The sequence below is a fragment of the Chiloscyllium punctatum genome, chromosome 11 (genome assembly GCF_047496795.1).
Source record: "Chiloscyllium punctatum isolate Juve2018m chromosome 11, sChiPun1.3, whole genome shotgun sequence".
NCBI classification, from domain to species: domain Eukaryota; kingdom Metazoa; phylum Chordata; class Chondrichthyes; order Orectolobiformes; family Hemiscylliidae; genus Chiloscyllium; species Chiloscyllium punctatum.
This window is the reverse complement of record NC_092749.1, coordinates 28,632,762-28,658,238: the sequence shown is the minus strand read 5'-3', so window position 1 is coordinate 28,658,238 and position 25,477 is coordinate 28,632,762. Positions and strand designations below refer to the sequence as shown.

Below are 25,477 nucleotides of genomic sequence, written 5' to 3'. Positions count from 1 at the left end.
CATTTTACGCCCTTGCCAGCCTCAGCGCTTGTTCAACGTGGAGGAGTACTGATCCAAACACTGAGGGAAGACATGGTAATGAGCATGTAGTGTAGTGCTGGAAAAGCAAAGCAGGTTAGGGAGCATCCAAAGAGCAGGAGAATCAACATTTTGGGCATTAGCTCTTTATCAGGCATCAGCAAGAGGTTTCCTTGTCCATGTTTAACCTGAAGCCACAATACTTCATGGGATCTGGAGTCATTAAAGGACACCCAGGGAAACTGCCCAACTGTAAGCCACTGTGCCGCCACCTCTGCCAGGTCTGTCCTGCCACTGGAACAGTCCATATCCAGGGATGGTGAAGGTGATGGCTCAGACAGTTTCTATGAGGTATGATTCCGTGAGTATGACTATGTCAGGCTGTTGCTTGACTAGTCTGTGAGAGACAGCACTCCCCATTTTGGCACTAGTTCCCAGATGTTAGTGAGGAGGACTTTGCAGGGTTGACAGGGCTGTTTCTGCCATTATCTTTTCCGGTGTCTAGCTCATTGCCAGGTGATCTGCCTGGTTCAATTCTTGGAGACTTTGTCACGATTGGTACATCTGAATGGCTGCTAGGCCATTTCAGAGGGCGAGTGAGAATTAACCACATTGCTGTGGGTCTCGAGTCACAGACCAGGTAAGGGTGGCAGATTTCCTTCCCTGAAGGGTATCAGTGGACCAGATGGTTTTTCTGACAATCAACAATGATGTCATGGTCATCAGTAAATTCTTAATTCCAGATTGATTTCATTGATTTCAAATTCCACCATCTGCCGTGGTGGGATTCGAACCTGGGTCTGCAAAACATTGGCTGAGTTTCTGGGTTAATAATCCAGTGATAATACCACTAGCTGTAGAGAGCTAAAGCCATAATATGTTGGGGAAGGATCCAGAAATCAGGGAGAACTGGAGATTTGTGGCAGGCTGAGACAGATTTGGTGCAGAATCTTTTACTGCGGCAGAATTCAAATAACTGAAATTTTCTTTGAACATTCACATCAAAGTATATGTCAGATATTCGACGTAATGCTGTGTGAACAACTATAACAATCTACGTCTCATTAGATTCACTTTGGCAGTTGGTTAGCACATAAATTTCTTGCGAGCTGTTGGTTAATTGTAAACTATTTCATCATTTGCCTTGACTGGAAAATAAATCTTTTCCTTTTGTTTTATTCTTTCCTGTCAGGCAAAAGACAGACCCGTGCTGACTTCTGTTCCTGCACAGAGCACACAAGTGATCCTGTCAACATCGTCAGCCTGTTTTTGCTAATGTTCATGCCCCAACCCACCCTACTGTGATTACAGAGCACTCCTCTTCTGCTGCTCTGTACATATCATCACCTTCAACTGACAAAGAATCTCAAAAGTAACCAAGGGCATGTCACAATCATTCCTTAGAGTTTGAACATAAGTGCTGACAGCAGAGATGGTACCAACACTAAGCTACTCTATTTAGAATGACAAATAACATTCAAGGCTATGGGCCAAGTGCTGGAAAGTGGAAGCAGTGTTCAAAGGTTGGTCCAGACTTGGAGGGCCTTCCTGTGCTGTATGACTCAATGATAATTAAAGTAGGAAGGAATGTAGCTTTTGAATCATATCCAAAGATGATAGAGAATGAGGAATTGTTCTTTACCAATCATTGATGAAATTAATGTCCTTTGGAGGACATAAACTATGGTACAGAAATAAAGGAGTTGTGAGAGAAAAATGCCATATCCAGCTACTTCAACTTTTACGATTGTGGTAGTTGCATCACGCATTGACAATGGAAACATTGCCTCTGAGGGCATTTTGCAGCAAGTGACTCGAGCTCTCCTTGACAAGATATAAATCCTCACTCACCTGAATGAGTGCAGATCCAGGAACACTCAAAATAGTTAATGCAATATAGCAGCCCCTTTGAAAGGTAATCCGTCCAGCACCCGTAATTATTCACTCCCATCAACATTGCCATGCAGTGGCTACAGAAGCACTGCAGCAACATGCCAAGACTCTTTCTATAGCGCCTTTCAAATCCATGACTTCTGCCACTTTGAAGGACAAAGTCAGCAGATGCATGGAAGAGCCACCAGCTGCTAGGTTCCCTCCAAATCACGGACCCTCGAGGAGTCTCCATTCCTTCAAATCCTGAAAAGCCCTCCCCAACAGTATTGTGGGTGTGAACCTAAATTAGACAGACTGAAGACTGTTCAAAACGTCAGCTCAGCACCAGCTCCTCAAAGGGAAATTAGGGGAAGAACAATAAATGCTGGTTTTGCAAACGATACTCACATCCCAAGAGTCAGTAACTTTGTTAAAATCACATTAATCAATCTCTCCATGACACAAGGCTAACTCCAACTGTGTAATTTTGGGAAACATAGTTGCCAAGTCACCACTAAATTGAAATTTTATTGGGTTTCTTTATTGAGCAACTCATGGAATATGAAAGTATGAGTTTCCTTCTATTGGTCCCAACTAGAATTGTTCAAATGATCACTAGCTAGATATTTAGCAATTCATTCATGTAGATCATCAAAATGCAATGGAAAGAACTAGGAGCAGGAGTAGGCCATTTGGCCCTTCGAGCCTGCTCTGCCATTTGATAACATCATGGCTGATCTTTTCATGGACTTACCTGCCTGCTCACCATAACCCTTAATTCCTTACTGTTCAAAAAAATTTATCTTAGCTTTGTAAACATTCAAAAAGGAAGCTTCAACTACTTCAGTAGGCAGGGAATTCCATAGATTCACAACCCTCTGGGTGAAGAAATTCCTTCTCAATTCAGTCCTAAATCTGCACCCTCTAATCTTGAGGCTACGCCCTCTTGTCCTAGTTTCATCTGCCAGTGGAAACACCTTGTCAACTACTGTCTTATCTTTTCCCTTTGTAATTTTATATGTTTCTATAAGGTCCTGTTCATTCTTCTAAATTCCAATGAATATAATCTTGGTCTACTCAATCTCTCCTCATAAGCCAACCCCCTCATCCTAGTGAAACCCCTTTGCACCCCCTCCAGTGCCAGTACATCCTGATTCATGTAAGGAGACCAAAACTGCACATGGTACTTCAGGTACAGCCTCGCCAGCACCCTGTACAGCTGCAACATAACCTCCCTGTTTTTAAACTCAATGAAGGACAAAATTCCATTTGCCTTCTTAATTACCTGTTACACCTGCAGACTAACCTTCTGTGATTCATGCACAAGGACACCCAGGTCACTCTGCACAGCAGCATTCATCAATTTTTACCATTCAAGTAATAATCCTTTTTACTGTTATTCCTACCAAAATAGATGACTTCACATTTATTAACATTGTACTCCATCGGCCAGACCATTGCCCAGTCACTTAACTATCTATGTTCCTTTGCAAGGTTTCACAGTTCAATGCACACTTTGCTCTACCTTAGTGTCATCCACAAACTTTGACACACTACACGTGATCCCCAACTCCAATCATCTATGTAAATTGTGAATATTGTGGTCCCAACATTGATTCCTGAGGCACACCATTAGTCACTGATTGCCAACCGCAAAAAAACTCATTTATCCCCACTATTTGCCATCTTGCATGTTAGAAATGAAATCGAAAAGACTGACAAAGAGTTTTATACCTACAGAATTAGAATATATGGGTTAGAAGTCATCTTTAAACCATATAGAGCCTTAGTTAGAACATTCTTGAATATTTTGGACAGTTCTTGGCACTACCGCTGAGGAAGGAAATACTGACAAAGGGGTAAATTTATCAGAAGATTACCTGGACCCCAAGTGTTAGATTACGAGGAGAAATTGAAAATGAGAGTTCTCATCCCTGGAATTTTGTATGAGTTAATGGGAAATTTGAACAAGGTTTTCAGGCCACTAAGGGGAACAGACTGATTGCAGAATGTAGAACCACGAGGCATAGGTTCATTGAATCCCTATAGTATGGAAAGAGGCCCTTCTGCCCAAGAAGTCCACACCAGCCCTCTGAAGAGAAACACATGTGTAGTGTGTCAAAGTTTGCGGATGACACTAAGGTAGAGCAAAGTGTGCATTGAACTGTGAAACCTTGCAAAGGAACATAGATAGTTTAAGTGAGTGGGCAATGGTCTGGCCAATGGAGTACAATGTTGATAAATGTGAAGTCATCTATTTTGGCAGGAATAACAGTAAAAAGGATTATTACTTGAATGGTAAAAATTGATGAATGCTGCTACATTGCCCTACATTTAACTACTGACTAATGCACCCAACACATCTGAACACTGTGGACAATTTAGAATGGCCAATTCAACTGACCTGTACAGCTTTGGATTATGGGAGGAAACCGGAGCACCCAGAGGAAGCCCACACAGACACAGGGAGAATGTGCAAACCACACGCCCAAGGCTGGAATCGAATCCGGGTCCTTGATGCTGTGACACAGCAATGTTAACCATTGAACCACAGTGCCTCCGTAATTAAAAATTAGTATTAGACATTTCATTGAGGACATTAGGAAACACTTCTATACACAAAGATGTGTAGCAGTTTGCATCTATCTGCTGTAAACAGCAATTGATATAGACCCACAAATGCAAATTTAAAAGTGATATTGATACAACCAATGACATTAACGGTTTTTGTACAAAGTTAAGTATGTGGAGTTAGGTCACAGTTTAGCCAGGATCTCTCTAAATGATGGAATGGGATCAATACACTGAACAGCTACTCCTATTTGTAAGATCCGTGCAAGTTAGTTGGTTTGCTGTGCACAAGTGTATCAAGAAACAATGGACTGGGTTTTTATACCTCCATCTGTGTGAGAACAGAAGAAGATGAATGTTAAAGATGGAGGGCAGGGTCCAATTCTGTGACTCCTACATCATGGCATTGGAAGGTTAGACCACTATTAGATCTCTGGAATGGGCTTGATTTGTGGGCAACATGGTTGAAAACATCTGAGGGTGAACTCTAATCGGACAGGAATGTCATAATGGGATTTGTGGGTGGGGAATGTAAAGACAGTTTATTTACTGTGCCCAACAAAGTCTCTTTTTGTGTAAATGCACTTCCCTCAACTCCAATTGCATCATAAGCTCCACTTTGCTACCTCAAATCAACTTCAGCCATAAAACATCACAAAGTTGATGTGACTACTGAGACTTTTCCTGTTTAACAGAGCAGTGGAAAAACATTCGATTTTATTTTGTTCTAGTGCAAAACATGTCAGGTAGCCTTTAAATGATGTACTGATTCAAATTATGGCTCTTTGTGTCTTTGACTTTTAGAATCATAAAGTCAGAGAGGTATACAGCACGGGAACAGATGCTTACATCCAACTCATCCATGATGACCAAATAACCCAAACTAACCTCGTCCCATTTGCCAGCATTTGGTCCACATCCCTCTAAACCCTTCCTATTCATACACCCATCCAGATGCCTCTTAAATCTTGAAATTGTACCAGCCTCCACCACATCCTCTGGCAGCTCATTCCATCTGGAGAGCAGCCACTGCGTGAAAAAGTTGCCCCTTATATCCCTTTTAAATCTAAGGAACAACTTTTTCACGTAAAGGGTGGTGCATTGTATGGAATGAGCTTAAAAAGACTCCTGCACAATTGGATCTTGGTGCATGCATTACAATTAGAATCACCCCATCCTAATACGTCTCACTTTAAGAATTCAGGCTACATGCCATGAATCAATGAGTGCTTACACTTACTCAACTCCGTCGTGATACATAGATTGGGCGTAAGTACTACTCACACTGCAGAGAAGGAGTTATCCCTCTTGGATTTCTTCTTCTCCTGAGCATCACTGAAATCCAAAGCAGCTTTATCCATTCCCAGCAGTTCGCTGATCCTGTCCCTCCCATAGAATTCGCCATACTTATCCATAACCTGCAGGAAGGCAAGATAAACTATTAATTAAAGGACTTTTGTGTTAGATAAAAAGGCAATGAGAGGCAAGATTTAACAAAGTCTGGCTGCTCAGTGGTGAAATATTTATGAAGACAGGTATTTAACAGAATATGATGGTGTACTCTAAAGCCATTGGCCTCATGTAGATGACTATTCAGCTAAATGTTTCTCAGATTGTTTTACAAATGCTGCATTTGTTCAAATGAAATTTTCCCTCCCTCATTAATTTGTTTAAAATAATTCAGTGAAACACTTCAGCTAGGCAGCACAGTAAAGAAATGAACAAATGCCTGCTGAAAAAAAAGTGATGTTCTGTTGCAGATTTTCATCTTGTCCTTTGTCAGGCCAGATGCAAGAATGCAAAATTGCAAAGAAGCAGCAATAAATGCAGGAGCAAAAGGAGCAGTATAAACTGTTGCTCCCTTTGAAATTTGGCATTCTTGCATCTGTCCTGATGAGTGTAATATGAAAAGTTTCAAGAATGTTTCATTTTTTTGCAATACTCAAGTTCTGTAATGCTAGGTAACTACTTAAATAAATACTCGTCAAACATCCCAAGCGGCAATGCTAACAGTGATTTTTTTTTCTTCAAATTTACCATCAGCTGAACTGACTTGTTTTCAAACTTTTTCACCAATTACCACAACTAATGCCTTGAAAGTTACAACATTGCAATGAATGTTTTATGAAAACTACCATCCTTTGAATGAACTGGCTTATTGGATACATCAACAAGGTAAAAACAATGACTGCAGATGCTAGAAACCAGATTCTGGATTAGTGGTGCTGGAAGAGCACAGCAGTTCAGTATTCCTGATGAAGGGCTTTTGCCCGAAACGTCGATTTCGAAGCTCCTTGGATGCTGCCTGAACTGCTGTGCTCTTCCAGCACCACTAATCCAGTTATTGGATACATGTCAATTTCAAATTAATGCTGAGTTAACGACCATGTGAGCATCAGTGTGGTGGATTTACACTGCTTCCATATTGCATTAATGGGTAGACTACAGGTTGAAATTAAGGTCATAACCTGATCACCTCATTAGCACCAGCTCAATTTTAGACAGGGTCCACTACCAAGTGTGCAAGGTGTCAGGAGATAGACCACATGAAGTATGAAAGTCTGGATCCGTTGATAAAAGTAATGCTCCAATTGCCATTTTAAGCGGGACTTGGTTACAATATGAGCCATGTAAACTTCAATCAGATAGTGGAAGAGAAGAGGCCAATGAAGGACGAGGTTTGTGGGCCTCAGAAGATCAGATACAATCTGCCCCCAGTCCTATCCAAATTGACATGGCTGATGGAATTGCTGGCCTAATTTTCAGGTGAGTTGAATCAAGGCATCAAGACACCCATTTGGCACTTTCACCTCATCTCATGAAACTAAATGAGGCCAAACACTCAAAATTATGGGAGGCCACTCCACAGCCAGAATGATCAGCTGACCAGCAAGCTCCCAACACACTTATTCGACTGCCGTGTGTGCAGGATGCGAGAAAAATCACAGAAAATTTGCATTTGAATCTGCTCTTTACCTTTCTTTTCACAAACTTGTCCCAGTAGTTGTAAGGGAATGATCTGAAAGAGGAGGACAGAATTATTAGTCATCACATCTCTTGGTTCTGGCATATCATGCAAATAAGAGAAAGACAAATTTTGCTGGTCAGCTGCTGTTCCAGCTGAGTACAGAGGCAGGTGAGGGTGAAATAGAATACAGTCTTGCTTTGGACCACACTATTAATGAAAAGGCAAAATTTCAGTAGCAGTTGGAGATGTGAAAATGTGCCAGGCTGCTGGAGAATGGCCAATGCAGTACAAATGTTTAAAAAGGGAGACAGAACTAATCCAGCTAACTACCGAGGTAAGGGAAAATTTTACTGAGCAATAATGAAAACAAAATGAAAAGTAACTAGTTTGAAGTAGCCAGCATAGACTTAAAACAGAGACAATCATCTTCCCAACCTCATGGAATTCCCTAAGACGGCAACAGAGAAGGTTAATGCATAAGCATTGTCAATAAAATAATATATTGAATTAAGATGTGAAGACAAAACTCACACAACACCAGGTTATAGTCCAACAGGTTTATCTGGCATGGCAAGCTTTCAGAGCCCCCACCCGTTCCTAACTACCTGAGGAAGGAAAGGGGCTTCTGAAAGCTTGTGGCTTCAAATAAATCTGTTGGACTATAACCCGATGTTGTGTGATTTTTGACTTTATCTAACCCAGTCCAACACTGGCACCTCCACATCAAAGATATAAAGAGGCAGTACTTAAGGATAGTTCAATGTCATATTTGATTTACACACTGAATAAAACTCAGCTGAATTAAATTTTGAATCATAATGTCAGGACCCTAGTCTGATAATTCATCCTTTGAATGAACTGGCTTATTCAGCCTATGACTGCAACAGATGTTAATTTTAAATAAATAGAGCTATGGTAATAAGACATGAACTATAGGAAAGCCTCTGACAAAGTGACACATGGAAGATAAATGGAAAACATTAATAGTAATGAAATCACAGGAGGTCTGAAAATGAAATTCTGAAATGATGAGAAGGGAGAAAACAAGGAACTGGATTTGTGGATGTGGTATGGAGATAGGTGCATGGGTTCCAAATTGCTTAACTCTGGAGTCAGTTTCATTCATTGTGAAATCAATGAGTTATCATAGTCTTAGAGGGAGTGATGACAACATTTGCAGGTAATATTGGAACTAGAGCTACAGTTATCACCCCAGAAAAGCAAATAAAGCTGAAACAGAACATTGATAAGGCAAGGCCACTGGCAGCACAATGCTAAAGGTTGAGATGGGCATGGCGACATGTGGGAGAACTTCTAAAGCACAATCTCAGAGCAGTGCATAATTTGAAGTTACTTCATTAGGCAACTTTTATCTACAAGGAGAAAGTGAGGACTGCAGATGCTGGAGATCAGAGCTGAAAAATGTGTTGCTGGAAAAGCGCAGCAGGTCCTGAAGGGCTTATGCCTGAAATGTTGATTCTCCTGCTCCTTGGATGCTGCCTGACCTGCTGCGCTTTTCCAGCAACACATTTTTCATCTTTTATCTACAACATGTTGTCATCCATGAGTTCTCTACCGTGTCCAACCATAGACCTTTTGGAAGGCTCCTCTTATAATGGTCCTCAGCCAGAGGTGACCTCTGTTCCCTTGGTCAGTTTGCCACATTATTCCCCTCCAATCCAGGCACCCACATTCCAAGTTAGCAGGTGAAGTGAAGGCAGAGCAATTAGTTAACCAAACCATAACAATCTTCTTTTGTGATTAATCTTAATCATAATAATGCTGAAGGTATAAAGCCTGAATCTTTTTTGATGCAATTACATTCTGTGGAATGTAAGCAGCTCTCACCACCATAGACCTTTTGGAAGGCTCCTCTTATAATGGTGTGACGCTGATTGTAATGAGATGGCCACTTGTTACCCTTGGGTCTGGGCAGACTGTTTTGAGGGGAAGGTAAAGATTTCTGTCCACAATATCGTGGATACTGGAGAATACTCGCTGCCGGCCACTTATTACTGCACATAATTGGGCAGACCTTCCCCAAAGGAGACAGTGTGGAATTCCGCTGGCTCTCACACTGATGGCAAGGTCCACACTGACAGGATTGCATTTCACGCCGATTCCAAATAGAATAGATATAGAATCGTAGAATCCCGACAGTGTGGAAACAGACCGTCTGGCCCAACAAGTCCACACCGACCCTCTGAAGAGTAACCCACACAGACCCATTCCCCTACCCTATTACTCCATATTTACCCCTAACGAATGCACCTAATCTACACATCCCTGAACACTTTGGGCTATTTAAGTTGACCAATCCACCTAACCTGCACAACTTTGGATGTAGGCCTTGAACCTTATACTTCTTCATAATGTTTCCTCCATCATTTCTTTTCTTTATTCTTTCGTGGCATGCAAGCATTCCTGGCAAGGACAGTGTGTCACCAATACCTTGTTGAGCATGAACAAAATGGTCTTGCTAGAGCATTTCAGAAGATATTTACTGGTTAACCACATTGTTGTGGGTTTGGATGTAAATCAGATCAGGTACGTATGGCAAATGGGAATGAGATGGGTTTTTACCAACAACTGATGATACTTTTGTGATCACCATTACTGAAACTAGCTTTATTTTCTAGATTTATTCTTTGAATTTGAATTCCAACACCAGATGTAGTGTGATCTCAATGTTTGCCACGACAGACTCTGCACTGCTAGTCAAATGACACCACCACCATGTTACCATCGCTACCAACCCCCACCCCCGCCCCCCTGCCCTCCCGACTCAAATATAAGAACGAACCAACAGAATTACATACAAAACCCAATGTCTAATACTCACTGTGTGTTTATGACCAGCCTGTCCCATTGTCCCTTGATGTCATCCTCTGAAGGTTGTTCAGTGATATATAACCCATCAAACTCCAACTTCCTGGCAACCTCTTTCTCTCGCTTAAAAATAACCAGAGGGACCTACAAAAAGATAAGCAGATAAGTGTTGCTGAATGACATGACAACTCTAATTTTCTGGCCACCAAAATCCCATTTTGCACTCCCTTGCTGTCATTTAACTGCAGACTGGTTTATGACCTGACGCAAGAAGGTTACGCTTGTTTAGTGATGAGCCAAAGAGATTGGCATCTCTTAAATGTTCGACTGTTTAATGCAAAGATGAGAGAGACTTGAGCAAATGAGGTGACAGTGTCTCATGAAAGGCAATATCTGCTGGTAACATTTGCACTGTACCAAACTGCTGACGAGAGATGGATTTCTCCTGCGGCTGGATGCCTGCTTCCACTCTGCAGCCCCACAATCCTCAGCAGCTTTCACACGTCCATCCAAATCACATTCATTTGTCTGTGTCAGCTGACCTCCAGGTCCTTCTCCTCCTCAGTGGAGGAGGTACATGATGAGGAATATACAATGCTCAAAGGGAACACTAATCCTCACCATTAATAGTGCGCTGAGAGATGACGACATCGCAAGTTCTTGGACCTATGCTTAAGGGATAGTCCTGATTATAATTATAGGTTTACAGACGGCAAAGATTTTCTAAACAACTGCCAGCAGACTCTGCTGTTAAAACCGGCACATGCCCACTGCCTTTACGCCCTGTCCATGACACACTGCAAAAGAAACCCCAGATTCACACCAGGCGTGTTTCAGATATTTTATAACCAAGCAGTTTACAGGTGTTATTGTGAACCTCTGGAGCAGGTGGGACTTGAACCCAGATAATTTGGCTCACACATAGGGAGCTGAAAAATGTGTTGCTAGAAAAGCTCAGCAGGTCAGGCAGCATCCTAGGAGCAGGAGAATCGACGTTTCGGGCATAAGCATCGCCAGAGCCCAATTAGATATAGATCATGTGCACCCACCTTATTAAAGCATTGTGACTGTATCAATCAGATGACTGACTTGCTAAAATGGTTTTATGAATTTCAAAATGACAAACAGACTGCTGATTTTGGGGCTCACTCACCCATATTACAGTGTTCTGTCTTAATTATGTAATTGTGCCAGATATCACTATTCCACGTGACTATGGTAGTCTCATTTTTGCAATGTAAAATTCAGCTCCATGTTGCGGACTAGTTTAGTAGATTTTCTCCTACCATCTTCAAGCCAAATTTCTCATGCCCTGATCATGGGTAAAATATTGTGAATGAATGATACCAAACGTGGAGGTGTAGTGGACAGCGAAGAAAGTTACCTCAGATTACAACAGGATCTTGATCAGATGGGCCAATGGGCTGAGGAGTGGCAGATGGAGTTTAATTTAGATTTGGGAAAGCAAATCTTAGCAGGGTTTATACACTTAATGGCAATGTCCTCGGGAGTACTGCTGAACAAAGAGACTTTGGAGTGCAGGTTCATAGCTCTTTGAAAGTGGAGTCACAGGTAGATAGGATAGTGAAGAAGGTGTTTGGTATGCTTTCCTTTATTGGTCAAAGCATTGAATACAGGAGTTGGGAGGTCATGTTACAGCTGTACAGGACATTGGTTAGGCCACTTTTGGAATATTGCGTGCAATTCTGGTCTCCTTCCTATTGGAAGGATGTTGTGAAACTTGAAAGGGTTCAGAAAAGATTTACAAGGATGTTGCCAGAGTTGAAGGATTTGAACTATAGGGAGAGGTTGAACAGGCTGGGGCATATTTCCCTGGAGCATCGGAGGCTGAGGCTTATAGAGCTTTACAAAATTATGAGGGGAATGGATAGGATAAATAGACAAAGTCTTTTCCCTGGGGTGGGGGAGTCCAGAACTAGAGGGCATAGGTTTAGGGTGAGAGAGTGGTGCATGTGTGGAATGGGCTGCCAAAGGAAGTGGTGAGTCTAGTACAATTGCAACATTGAAAAGGCATCTGGGTGGGTATATGAATAGGAAGGGTTTGGAGGGATATGGGCCGGGTAATGGCAAGCGGGACTAGATTGGGTTGGGATATCTGGCTGGCATGGACCAAAGAGTTTGTTTCCATGCTGTACATCTCTATGATTCTATAACTAAAATATTGTGAATAAAATATTCAGATTGTTGTGCCATTCATTTCAATACCTTGTGCCCCCATTAAACCAGTTTGCTCAGACGATACTCTGTGTAGGCTTCAACTATCCAGTAGATTACTTAACAGTAGAAAAGTAATTGATAGTGGTACAATTTTACAGTAAAATGTAATATTTAATGCTCTGGATGGTGATCCTGAGATGCAGTGGGTAGCATCTCTGAGCCAGAACTCTGGGTTCAAGTAAAGCTTAAAGAATTGATGTCCAATGACAGTGCATTCACAATGTGGCCAATCAGGTTGAGTATCAACCGGTGAATACTTCCAAGACACACCAATGGCAGGGGTTTAAAGTGGAACAGACTCATGGTCAGCCATGTGATGGAATGAAATTGGAGTCCTTGCCATCATTATCCACAGATCCAGGCAACAGCATACATGTGGGCAGCACAGTGGCTCAGTGGTTAACACTGCTACCTCACAGCACCAGGGACCCCGGTTCAATTCCTACCTCAGGTGACTGTCTGTATGGAGTTTGTACATTCTTCCCATGTCCAAGTGGGTTTTCTCCCAAAATCCAAGGATTTGCACACCATGTTGAATTGTCTAATAGCATTAGTCAGGATAGGGGGATGGGTTACTCTTTGGAGGGTTGGTGTGGATGTGTTGGGCTGAAGGGCCTGTTTCCGTACTGTAGGGAATCTAAAGTGAATGTTACCCCAACCCTCGTGAGTGATACACTCACCACGCTTCAGGCTCACTGCCTTTATTCCTGATGAAGGGCTTTTGCCCGAAACGTCGATTTCGAAGCTACTTGGATGCTGCCTGAACTGCTGTGCTCTTCCACCACTAATCCAGAATCTGGTTTCTAGCATCTGCAGTCATTGTTTTTACCTAGTTGGCTGTGGACTTCAACTCCTTATTCTGGGGTGTATACGGAAAAAGAGTCACGATGGACTCAAAATATTAACCAGACATTGCCAGACCTGCTGAGTTTCTCCAACATTTTCGGTGTTTATTTCAGATGTCCAGCATCTGCAACATTTTGATTTTATCTGGATTTAGGAACTGCCACCTTGCCGGACACATTGTAGGGGTTGTGGCAACATTGGTCTGACCTGCCTTCCAACAGAGAACTCAAGAAGAAAAATTAAGCATGGTAGAAAGTAATACATTGCTCACGACTCTTTTCATTCCCCAACTCATGGTGTACCTGAATGAAAAAATTGCCAAACTCCAGCTAACATCTATAAATACATGGACTTTATCGTAAGAGTTACCCTCCATCACTGACAGTCAGAGATCTTAAACCCCATAATTCTAAGCAAGTTAAGGTCAATAATAAATCTTCCTTATAAATTTACTTTTAAAACTTCTGATCCTGACAGTAGTCTGAAATGATTTTTGAATCCCACTGTTGTGATCTGTTAACCATTACTCACTGTAAACTTCAAAAAAATACTAAAGATTAAAAATACAATAGAATCCAAAATGTGAAAGCTCATAGCATGAAGCCCAATTTTACTTTATAAAATTGTAATATCTACCGAAATCTAAATATTTGGAATGGATCTTCTGCAGACAGTTGTGTGTGGTCTTCATACAAGAGTAGGTTTTTCTGAAAGATATGCTACATATTAACCATAGTCTTTTTCTGAGAAACAGGCTAAGCAAAAAAAAACACATCTTAATACAAATGCAGTGATTCTATCAGACTGGTTAATACCACAAGGTAAATCTCTTGTTTCACCAATGATATGTGAGTCGTGGAGACTTGTCAACAGCACAAAGAAAATGTCCACAGTGGAATAAAATCCTCATGACAGTTCTTTGTGTACACTAATAATTGTGATTATAGGCCTATAATCGAATCCTGGGTTTCAGATGATGGAGTTTATCTATTTGATCCTTGCTTTAACTATATTTTGTTAGTGTTGACAGAATCCATTGATTAGATTGCTGCCTGCTAATCATGCCAAGGCAATATCCAGTAACCTGCTGTAGGCTACAGAATCAGAGTCAGTCTTATGAAAACCCAGCTGATGACTGTACAACTTGGGCTGTACAATGACAAACTCTATAACTTAAGCAAAATAAATTATTGACCAATGAATATGGTTAAATAGTTTGGGTAATATAATCGAACAAAATTGGGCTAGACATTGAGAGTTCGAACTGTCTTCTGGGAATGAATTAGGCTTTCAGCTTGTTTCTTGGAATGGAATTTGTAATTTACATAATTAGTACCTACAGTTTGCAAAACAAAACGACAGATTTTTTGTTACTTGATTGCAATGACCAAAATGTTCTGTTGCCTTACTTTTAGACAGTAGTAGCCAATGATGCAGAAAAATGAGATGACGGTGTGCAGGATGGCTAGAATTCGCAAGGTGGGTTCCATATAGCCACTGCTTTCCTGGAGAACATAATGCACTGTGACCCTGTGCTCACTTCCCATACTGCTCCATCGAGAACCTCCACCTTCCTGATAGTATCCTGGGTGTTTACATTCCTTCTCTTCTAGGGATGGAGAAGTGGAGACCTGTTGAACATTGCACATTAGTAACAGAACCTTCCATCATTCATCAAAATATCCAATACAATTTACAATCTTTGCATTCAGAAATTACAATAGAAACAAATCAACTGTTGGAGTATTTTTAAACTGTTGTTTTTGGATGCACAAGGTATACTGAGCTTCATTTTAATGATGCCCTGATACACTAATATAATGATAGAAAATCGGAGCAGGAATAGGCCATTCAGACCTTTGAGCCTGGTCTGCCATTCAATAGGATCATGGCTGATCATCCAATACAATACCTGTTCCTGCTTTCTCTCCATACCCTTTAGTCCTAAGAACTCCTTGAAAACATCCAATGCTTGGCCTCAACTGCTTTCTGTGGCTGAGAATTCCACAGGTGTCCCACTTTCTGGGTGAAGAAATTTCTCCACATCTCAGTCCTAAATGTAAACCTCTTTACCTTAAAATATAACCTCTGACTCTAGACCCCCAGTTATCATCAGGAACATCCTTTCTGAATCTGCCCTGTCTAGTCCTGGAGAATTTTATAGATTTCCATGAGCTTGTCCCCAGTTCTTTTAAAGTTCAATGAATGCAGTTCTAACCAATTGGGTCTTTCCTTATATGCCTGGTAAATGTTTGTTGCACTCCGTCCATTGTCAGAACATCCTTCCTCAGATAAGGTTACCAAAACCTAAGATGTGGTCTCACCAAGGGTCTGTATAATTGCAGAAAGACATCCCTGCTCCTGCCATTTAATTTTTTTTCAGGGGCTACAAAACATTTAGACCATAAGACATAGGAGTGGAAGTAAGGCCATTCAGCCCATCGAGTCCACTCCACCATTCAATCATGGCTGATGGGCGTTTCAACGCCACTTACCCACACTCTCCCCGTAGCCCTTAATTCCTTGTGAGATCAAGAATTTATCAATCTCTGCCCTGAAGACATTTAACGTCCCGGCCTCCACTGCCCTCTGTGGCAATGAATTCCACAGGTCCACCACTCTCTGGCTGAAGAAATGTCTCCTCATTTCTGTCCTAAATTGACCGCCTCTAATTCTAAGGCTTTGCCCATGGATTCTAGTATCCCCGCCTAACAGAAACAAATTCCCAGTGTCCACCCTTTCTAAGCCATGCATTATCTTGTAAGTTTCTATTAGATCTCCCCTCAACCTTCTAAACTCTAATGAATACAATCCCAGGATACTCAGCCATTCATCGCATGTTAGGCCTACCATTCCAGGGATCATCCGTGTGAATTTCCACTGGACACGCTTCTGTGCCATTATGTCCTTCCTGAGGTGGGCCCCAGAATTGGACACAGTATTCCAAATGGGTCCTAATTAGAGCTTTATAAATTCTTAGAAGCACATCGCTGCTTTTACATTCCAACCCTCTTGAGATAAATGACAATGTTACATTTGCTTTCTTAATCGTGACCTCAACCTGCAACCCAAGCTTTAAAGAATTCTGGGCTAGCATGCCCAGATCCCTTTGTAATTTGGCTTTATGAATTTTCTCACCATTTAGAGAATAGTCCATGCCTGTATTAATTTTTTCCAAAGTGCAAGACCTTGCATTTGCTCACATTGCATTTCATCAGCCATTTCTTGAACCACTCCCCTAAACTGTCTACATCTTTCTGCTGCCTCTCCACCTCCTCAGAACTACCTGCCTGCCTGCCTAATTTTCTATCATCGGTGAATTTTGCTAGAATACACCCAGTCCCCTCATCCAAATCATTAACATGTATGAAGTGAACAGCTGTGGCTCCAACACCAATTGTCACCTGCTGCCATTCCGAAAAAGAACTTTTTATCCCAACTCTTTCCCTTCTGTCAGACAGTCAATCCTCAATCCATGCCAGTAGCTCACCTCGAATACCATGGGCCCTGACCTTACTCAGCAGCCTCCCGTGAAGTACCTTATCAAAGGCCTTTTGGAAATCTAGGTAAATAACATCCACTGGGTTTCCCTGGTCTAATCTCCTTGTTACCTCTTCAAAGAATTCCAACAGGTTTGTCAGGCATGACCTCCCCTTACTAAATCCATGCTGACCTATTCTAATCTGACCCTGCACTTCTAAGAATTTAGGAATCGCATCCTTTATGATGGATTCTAGAGTTTTACTTACAACCCAGGTTAGGCTAATCAGCCTATAACTTTCCATCTTTTGTCTTGATCCTTTCTTGAACAAGGGGGTTACAACAGTGATTTTCCAATCATCTGAGACTTTCCCTGACTCCAGTGATTTTTGAAAGATTACAACTAACGCCTCCACAATTTCTTCAGCCACCTCCCTCAGAACTCTAGGATGGAGTCCATCCAGGCCAGGAGATTTATCAATTTTTAGACCTTTTAGCTTTTCTAGCACTTTTTCTTTTGTAAAGGCTACCGTACTCAACTCTGTCCCTTGACTCTCTCAATGGTTGGGATATTACTCATGACTTCCACTCTGAAGACTGACACAAAGTAATTATTAAGTTCTTCAGCTATTTCTTTATCTCCCATCACAAGGCTTCCTGCATCAATTTGGAATAGCCCAATTTCTTTTATTGCCTCTCATTTGTTTTTTATGTTTTAAAAGAAAGTTTTACCATAATTTCCAATATTACCAGCTAGCTTACCTTCATATTTGATCCTCTCCTTCCTTATTTCTCTCTTTGTTATCCTCTGTTTGTTTTTGTAGTCTTCCCAATCTTCTGATTTCCCAGTGCTCTTGGCCACTTTGTAGGCTCTCTCTTTTCCTGACTTCCTTTGGCAGCCCTGACTGTGTAATTCCTCTCCTCCACATATCGCTTCCACCCCCCCCCCCACCCCTCCCCCCCACCCCCCAACCCCCAACCCCCAACCCCCGGATAATCTTTCTTTTCTTTGGGATGAACCTCTGTACTGTGTCCTCAATTACATCCAGAAACTCCTGTCATTGTTGCTCTATGGTCTTCCCCATTAGGCTATGTTTCCAGTCGATTTTCGTCAGTCCTCTTTCGTGCCCTTGCAATTACCTTTATTGAACTGTAACACCATTACATCCGAATTTGCTTCTCTCTTTCAAACTGCAGACTGGTATCTACCATATTATGATCACTGCCTCCGAAGTGTTCCCTTACTTTAAGATCTTTTATAAAGTCTGGCTCATTACATAGCTCTAAGTCCAGAATAGCCTGCTCCCTTGTGGGCTCCATCACAAGCTGTTCCAAAAAGCCATCCTGTAAGCATTCCATGAATTCCCTTTCTTTGGATCCAACGGCAACATTATTCACCCAGTCTATTTGCATATTGAAGTCCCCCATGATTACCGTGACCGTACCTTTCTGACACGCCCTATCTACTTCCTGGTACATCTTGTGCCCCTGGTCCTAACCACTGCTGGGAGGTTTGTACATTATGGTTTTTTTGACTTTGTGGTTCCTCAACTCCACCCCATCTGACCCTATTTACTTGCTTTACTGTCAGCTTACTGATGTATAAGGGCATGTAAATTTGGTTGCAGTTCCCCCCTTTCCAATCAATTGCTATTCAGCTGATAACAGGCTTACTCTGTTTATGATACTAAAGTGGATAACCTCACATTTATCCCTGTTATACTTCATCTCTCCAGTCACTCAACCTGTTTAAATCACATTGAAGCATCTCTGCATCCTCCTCATCTTCTCACCCAGCTTTGTATCATCTGCAAGCTTGAAAATATTATATTTAGCTCGCTCATCTAAATCGTTAATTTAGTTTGTAAACAGCTGTGGTCCAAGTACTGATCCTCACTGTATCGTACAATTACCGTCTGTCACTTGTCAAAAAGACCCATTTATTCCTACTGTTGTTTCCTATCTGTCAGTCAGTTCTCTACCCATGTCAGTACACGAACCCTTAGTTGCATGTGTTTTAATTTTACATACTAATTTCTTACATAGGACCTTATAGAAAGCCTTTGCAAAGTTTGAGTAAACTATCCATGGCTCTCCCTTACTTCGATCTCAAAAAATTCCAATAGATGTCTCAAGCATGATTTCCCTTTCGTAAATCTATGTTGACTCTGTCCAATCCTGTTATCCTTTTCATGTGTTTGGCTATTACATCTTCTCTAATGGACTCCAGCATTTTCCTGACTGCAGGTGTCAGGCCAACCAGTTTAGACTTCCCTGTTTTCTCTCTACATTCTTTTTAATGGGCAGGGTTACATTCAGAGTTTATGAAATCCTGAAAGACGACTACCAACATACTCATTATATCGAGACACACTTCTGGGATGTCAATTATCAGGCCCTGGGAATTTATCGATCTTGAATCCTATCAATTTCCCCATCACCATTTCCTTACTAAAACTGATTTCCTTCAGCTCCTCCATCTCACTCCACACTGTGTTCCCCAACATTTTTGAATGTTGCTTATGTCCACCTGTGTGAAGTCAGCACCAAAGTATGTATTTAATCAGTCTGCCATCTCTTTGTTCCCTATTTTAACGTCCCCTGTTACTGACTGTAATGAACCTACCTTTGTCTTGATTAATCTACTTTCTGTTCACTGGATATTCTTACAAACAGTTTGCATGTACGCCGCTAGTCTACTCTTGTACTCTACTTTTCCCCTCTTAATCAATGCAATTGTCCTCCTTTGCTAAAATTTAAACTGCTCTCAATCCTCAGGTCTGATGCTTGTTTTGGTCAATTTAGCCATTCCTGATGAAGGGCTTAACATCGACTCTCCTGCTCCTCGGATGCTGCCTGACCTGCTGTACATTTTTCAGCGCCACACTTTTTGACTCTGACTCTCCGGCATCTGCAGTCTTCACTTGTTCCTCCTTGGCCAATTTGAATGCCCATTAGTAATACTATTCCGCATTTCTCTTTGGCATTTTTCCTGTTTAGTTTTTGCACAAGACAGGAACAATTGATGCAGCTCTTCCATGCGTTCTTCAAATATTTGCCATTATTATCCACTGTTATCCCTTTAAGTAATGTTCCCCAACTTAACCATAACCAACTGGAGACCCATACCATTGTGGTTTCCTTTATCTAAACTTAGGACCCTAATCCTAGAATCGACAATGACTCTCCATCTTAATGAAGAATTGAATCATATTATGGTCACTCATCCCCAAGGGGCCTCGCACAATTAGATTGCCAATTATTCCCTTCTCATTACACAATACCTAGTCTCGAATGGTCTATTCTCTAAAGAAATGCTTTACAAATTTGACATTCCATACTATATTATGTGCTTGCCAATACAAAGAAAAATATTGCCAAACATTTCCTCATGAAAAATATCTTGTGCCAATTTCAAGCATCTGGGAAAACGAATTGCAACCATTTTCAATATTGATGCTTGAAATGTTTCAACTGAATTCTAAAGAAGTGAACACTATCAGACACACCCTTTTTTATTGAGACATGTATGATGTAACATGTCAGGGTAATTGTTGTCTATACACAATTCCACTCATGATCATGCTTGACATTCCTTGCTACACCAAGTTGCCATTGCTCTTCTGGTCAAATAGTTTAATTAACCCCAGAACCTATCATCTGGCATCAGATCAACTGAAAACATATCGTGAATTAATTTTATGCTAGCTAAACACGTTGTACATGCAACATGGATCAATATAAAAGTTCTGAATTCAAGCTTAAAAGTAGTCACAGTTTTGCAACTAAATTTCCACTCAACAGACTTGAGAAATATATGCTAGAACTTCACTTCTAGAGATCACAAATGTATGAGACTCATCGTGGCATTTGATTTAGTGTTTTATGTTTATCTCTTCGATTAAGTACTGATGGTTGGGTAGTCCACTACGAACACTACCTACTCACTCATTACTGTTGGGGACATTACTCAAAAGACATAATTACATTAATTTGATTGTTTGATTGGCTAATTGAATCCAGTTGGGAAAACACAATTCATAATTGGGACCTGACGATCAGAACCTAATCTGAATATTTAAAGAAAAACACTGGGACTTGCACCCTCTTCTGTTGGAAGGACAGTTTGGAGTCCAGTTTTTATTTAGCTCTGAGCAATACAATCACTGACAAATTTTGATTAGTAAAATTCAAAATAAACAAATGACAACTGTCTCTTGAACATTGATAAGAATGGTGGATAAATCATCATATATTGCGACACCACTTGTGTTAATTAAACTATTATACTAGGGTGTAAGGATCTGAAAGGGTCAACACTGAGGAGTGCCCGAAGCACCATCCAAAATGATGATACCTTACAGCTCAGTATGAGAACATCTTAGGATTTCACAGGAGTAAGACCTACAATCTGGAATTTGCTCATAGTCTCTACTAACAAGGTTGATATTCAATCAGTGTAATCAGGGCACAGTTGCTGTCATGCAGCAGATTCCATCTTGCTTAAGACAAGAACCTCTTCTGGTTAGATTACCAAGTGGCTTTACTCTATCACACTAGGCCAAGTAGACTCTATAGATCCTTCTCTGAAAGAAGATCGTGGCAGCCATTATACCTGATAGTATACAATAATAGAGAGCTTATACAACATTATGAGCCAGGATTAGGGTCACTCATGAAAACAGACTCAACAGGAAAAGTAGGAAATATGAATGAAGTCAATCAACAAATTCTGGATAACAAAGAAGTTGTCATTTGTCATTTGTGTAAATGATTTGGATGAGAATATAGGAAGCATGGTTAATAGCTTTGCAGATGACACCAAAATTGGTGGTATAGCGGACAGTGAAGAAGTTCTCTAAGATTACAAAGGGATCTTGATCAATTAGGCCAATGAAATGAGGAGTGGTAGATGGAGTTTAATTTAGATACATGTGAGACGCTGCATTTTGGTAACATGAACAAAGGCAGGACTTACACAGTTATTGGTAGACCCCTGAGGAGTGTTGTCAAACAGAGAGACTTAAGGGTTCAAGTACATAGTTCATTGATAGTTGCAACACAGGTAGTAAGGGTGGTTAAGAAGGCATTTGGCACAATTGCCTTCATTGCTCAGACTATTGAGTACAGGAGTTGGGATGTTATGTTGTGGTTGTACAAAACATTGGTAAGGCCACCCTTCAAGTACAGTGTACAGTTCTGATCACCCTGTTATAGGAAGGATATCATTAAATTGGAGAGAGTACAGACAAGATTTACAATGATGTTACCAGGACTGGAGGGTTTGAATTATAAAGAAAGGCTGGATAAACTGGGATTTTGTTTTCACTGCAGTGTAGAAGGTTGAGGGGTGACAGGTTTGTAAAATCATGAGGGGCATTGATAAGGAAAATAGCAAAGATCTTTTGCCTGTGATTGGGGAGTTCAAAACTAGAGGGCATAATTTTAAGGTGAAAGAAGAAAGATTTAAAAGGGACCTGAGAGACAACTTTTTCACATATAGTGGTCTGTAATGAAATGAACTACCAGAGGAAGAGGTAGATTCACATACAATTGCAACATTTAAAAGACAGTTGAAAAGCTACATGAATAGGAAAGGTTTAGAGGGATATGGGCCAAACACAGGAAAATGGGACTAGTTCAGTTTGGGAAACAAGTTGGGTCGAAGAATCTGTTTCAATACTGTATGACTCTATGACACTATTGTCATTTGGCACACAAATTGTGGCTAACCATTACCATCTGCACACCCCTCAAGCAGTTAGACAAGAATACAAACCTCCTACCTTATAAAATAGGAGAATGAAGTTAATTGCGAACGCGACAAACAATGCCAGCATCCTCATGTTGTAGAAATTGCGCGCAAAGTAATTCTGAAAAGGGAGGAACAAATGGATTGTGGAAAACTTTACTATAAACAAAATTATTTATAAAAACATTCAATTTAAAACCTAGCGTAATTAACATTGAAAAGCAACACTAAATCACTTCTTCAAATGCTATGAACCAAGGAAGATTTTAATGAAAATAAAGACAAAGGAAGGATGGGTGCCCCACAACTCAAGAAGGACCTGAAAGGTCCCACATTTGGTCCATGGTATGTACTCGATTCTATGGTCAGAGCCCAGCCATCCTTGCTGAAAGCATACATCCACAAATGCTGTGTGAAGAGAGAATCAGGCTTGACTATCACGGTCCCTGCACATAGGTACTGAGAGAGCCATTCAGGCTTCAAACCTGTTCTGTTATTCAATGAGTGCATGGCTTATTTTCATTCCACACTCTTTGATACTCTGTTAATAAAAACCTAGCAATCGCAGTCTTGAAAGTTGCAATTGACTGAAGATTGACTAGGTGAGTTCAGGAGTAAGCAACACTACTTAGCAAAAGTGTGCCTGTTGTTTTCCAAAAACGAGTCATCTCCCACAAGAAAGCTGAAAGTTTTAAAAAAGGAAAATAGGGAGGTTTTCAGAATGAAAAGTGGAAAGCCAAGGCAGTGATTTTCAGATGGGGTACAGGAGATGAACTACTGCTCATTGTAAATTCTGCCTAATTTCCTTCACTATTGACCTTTGTCAGAAAGAAAAATAATGGCCGATGGGTATTTCTCAACAGGATTTCTCCTTTCTCTCAAAGTAAAAACTGATGCCCACTTCTCCAAGTTCAACTCATGTTGGCTGAAATTTTTGGAGGCTCCCGATGCTTGGTTGGAGGTAATAAGTGGAAGAAATCTGGTGGAAGTTCAGGTGGGCTAACATACCCATCACATTCATGCCATCACTCTGTATATAACCAACAGTAGGGAATAGTGGTGGAGATCTGACCTTCTCTGAAATCAATTGAGGGCCTTCAGGTGTTGGATGAGACCTTTGCTACATTAGGTGAGTGTCAGGCATACTTTGGCAGATTTTGTTTGGGCACAAGATTGAGTTGGCTTCTAACTGGACATGCTTAGCAAGGGATTGTCTTTAGGAAACATCCCTCATTGCATTCATCAGCCAAACTAGCCAATCCCATGTTTCTGGGTTTCTCAGTGTCCTCTTTGTTTGCCAACTTTTCCTGAATGTACTTCCAGCTGTCCCCACTGGTCCCAGTGGCACTGCTTAGTGTTACTGTTGGTCCTCTGATTGGCCAGCAGCTCATGAGGGTCATGACCTTTCTTCTCAAAGCGAACTGCTGGGTGCAGACGTGTTTGTATAGGGACTCCCACAACTGGCCACTCTCAGGACTCCCTCAACTTTCTGGGTAGAAAATGATGTCCGAAGAATTATGTCTAACTCCTTCTTGCAAACATTTAATGTTTTGGCCTCAACTACTTTCTGTGGCACAGAATTCCAATGGCTGAAAATTTCTCCTCATCTCAGTCTTAAATGTCCTACCCTGTATCCTTAAACAGTTACCGGTGGTTCTGCGCTCCCCAGTGATCAGGAACATCCTTCCTGTGTTTTCCCTGTCTGATTCTGTTAAAATTTAATAGGTTTCTATAAGATTCCTCCCCACACTCCCCATTCTTCTGAAGTTCCTTTTCAAATATGTTTTCACTAAAATATTGCACCCACGAGCAGTTTCTGTTGATATGCCGTAATTTTCTTCCAGAAGGCAGATTCTTGCACTTCCGGTTCTTCAACTTTCTGTGCATGTTGCTGTCGTCTTCTTCGCCGCCGGGACTTATTTTCTGTATTTCTTTCCTCTTTTTCCCCATCCTCCCCTCTGTAATCCAGAAATCAAGTTGTTATTAAAACTGTCAAAGTATTCAATAATTCAACCTTCCATTGTGACGTATCATACATAAGACATTCAAAACTGCACACTTGTTGAACAGGGGGACGTTTTAATTCACTCTTGGGACATGGATGTTGCTGGGCAGGCCAGTATTTATTGCCCAGATGGCAATTGAGAGTCGCTGTGGATCTAGAGTCACATGTAGGACAGACGAGGTGAGGATGATGGATTTCCTTCCCCAAACAGAATCAGTGAACCAGATGGGTTTTCCCTCCAACAATCGGCAATGGTTTCACTATTCTTAATTCCAGATTTTTAGTGAATTCAGATTTCACCACCTGCCACAGCAGGACTTGAACTTGAGACCCCAGGATATTATCGGGTTCCCTAGATTAATAGTCTATTGCACAAATTACGGAGGCATGGGATTGAGGGTAATTTAGCAGTTTGAATCAGAAATTGGCTAGCTGAAAGAAGACAGAGGGTAGTGCTTGATGGAAAGTGTTCATCCTGGAGTTCAGTTACTAGTGGTATACCGAAAGGATCTGTTTTGGGTTCACTACTGTTTGTCTTTTTTATAAATGACCTGGGTGAGGGCATAGAAGGATAGGTTAGTAAATTTGCGGATGATACTGAGGTCGGTAGAGTTGTGGATAGTAACTAAGGATGTTGTAGGTTACAGAGGGACATAGATAGGTTGCAGAGCTGGGCTGAGAGGTGGCAAGTGGAGTTTAATGTGGAAAAGTGTGAGGTGATTCACTTTGGAAGGAATAACAGAAATGCAGAGTACTGGCTCATGGTAAGATTCTTGACAGTGTAGATGAGCAGAGAGATCTTCGTGTTCAGGTACACAGAATCTTGAAAGTTGCCACCTAGTTTGATAGGGTTATTAAGAAAGCATACGGTGTGTTAGCTTTTATTGGTGGAGGGATT

General features: G+C 41.1%; 1 protein-coding gene across 2 annotated transcripts in view; it reads right to left on the bottom strand.

Moving 5' to 3' along the window:
* Positions 1 to 25,477, bottom strand: part of ryr2a (ryanodine receptor 2a (cardiac)) — a 758,045-nt gene that overhangs the window by 28,278 nt on the left and 704,290 nt on the right. For both annotated transcript variants that reach the window (XM_072580564.1, XM_072580565.1), the window contains 6 exons: positions 24,382 to 24,532; positions 22,609 to 22,695; positions 14,752 to 14,973; positions 10,272 to 10,402; positions 7,438 to 7,480; positions 5,746 to 5,879 (listed from right to left, as the gene is read on the bottom strand). In XM_072580564.1, coding sequence (XP_072436665.1) covers positions 5,746 to 5,879; positions 7,438 to 7,480; positions 10,272 to 10,402; positions 14,752 to 14,973; positions 22,609 to 22,695; positions 24,382 to 24,532 — 768 coding nt within the window. The remainder of the gene's footprint in view (positions 1 to 5,745; positions 5,880 to 7,437; positions 7,481 to 10,271; positions 10,403 to 14,751; positions 14,974 to 22,608; positions 22,696 to 24,381; positions 24,533 to 25,477) is intronic.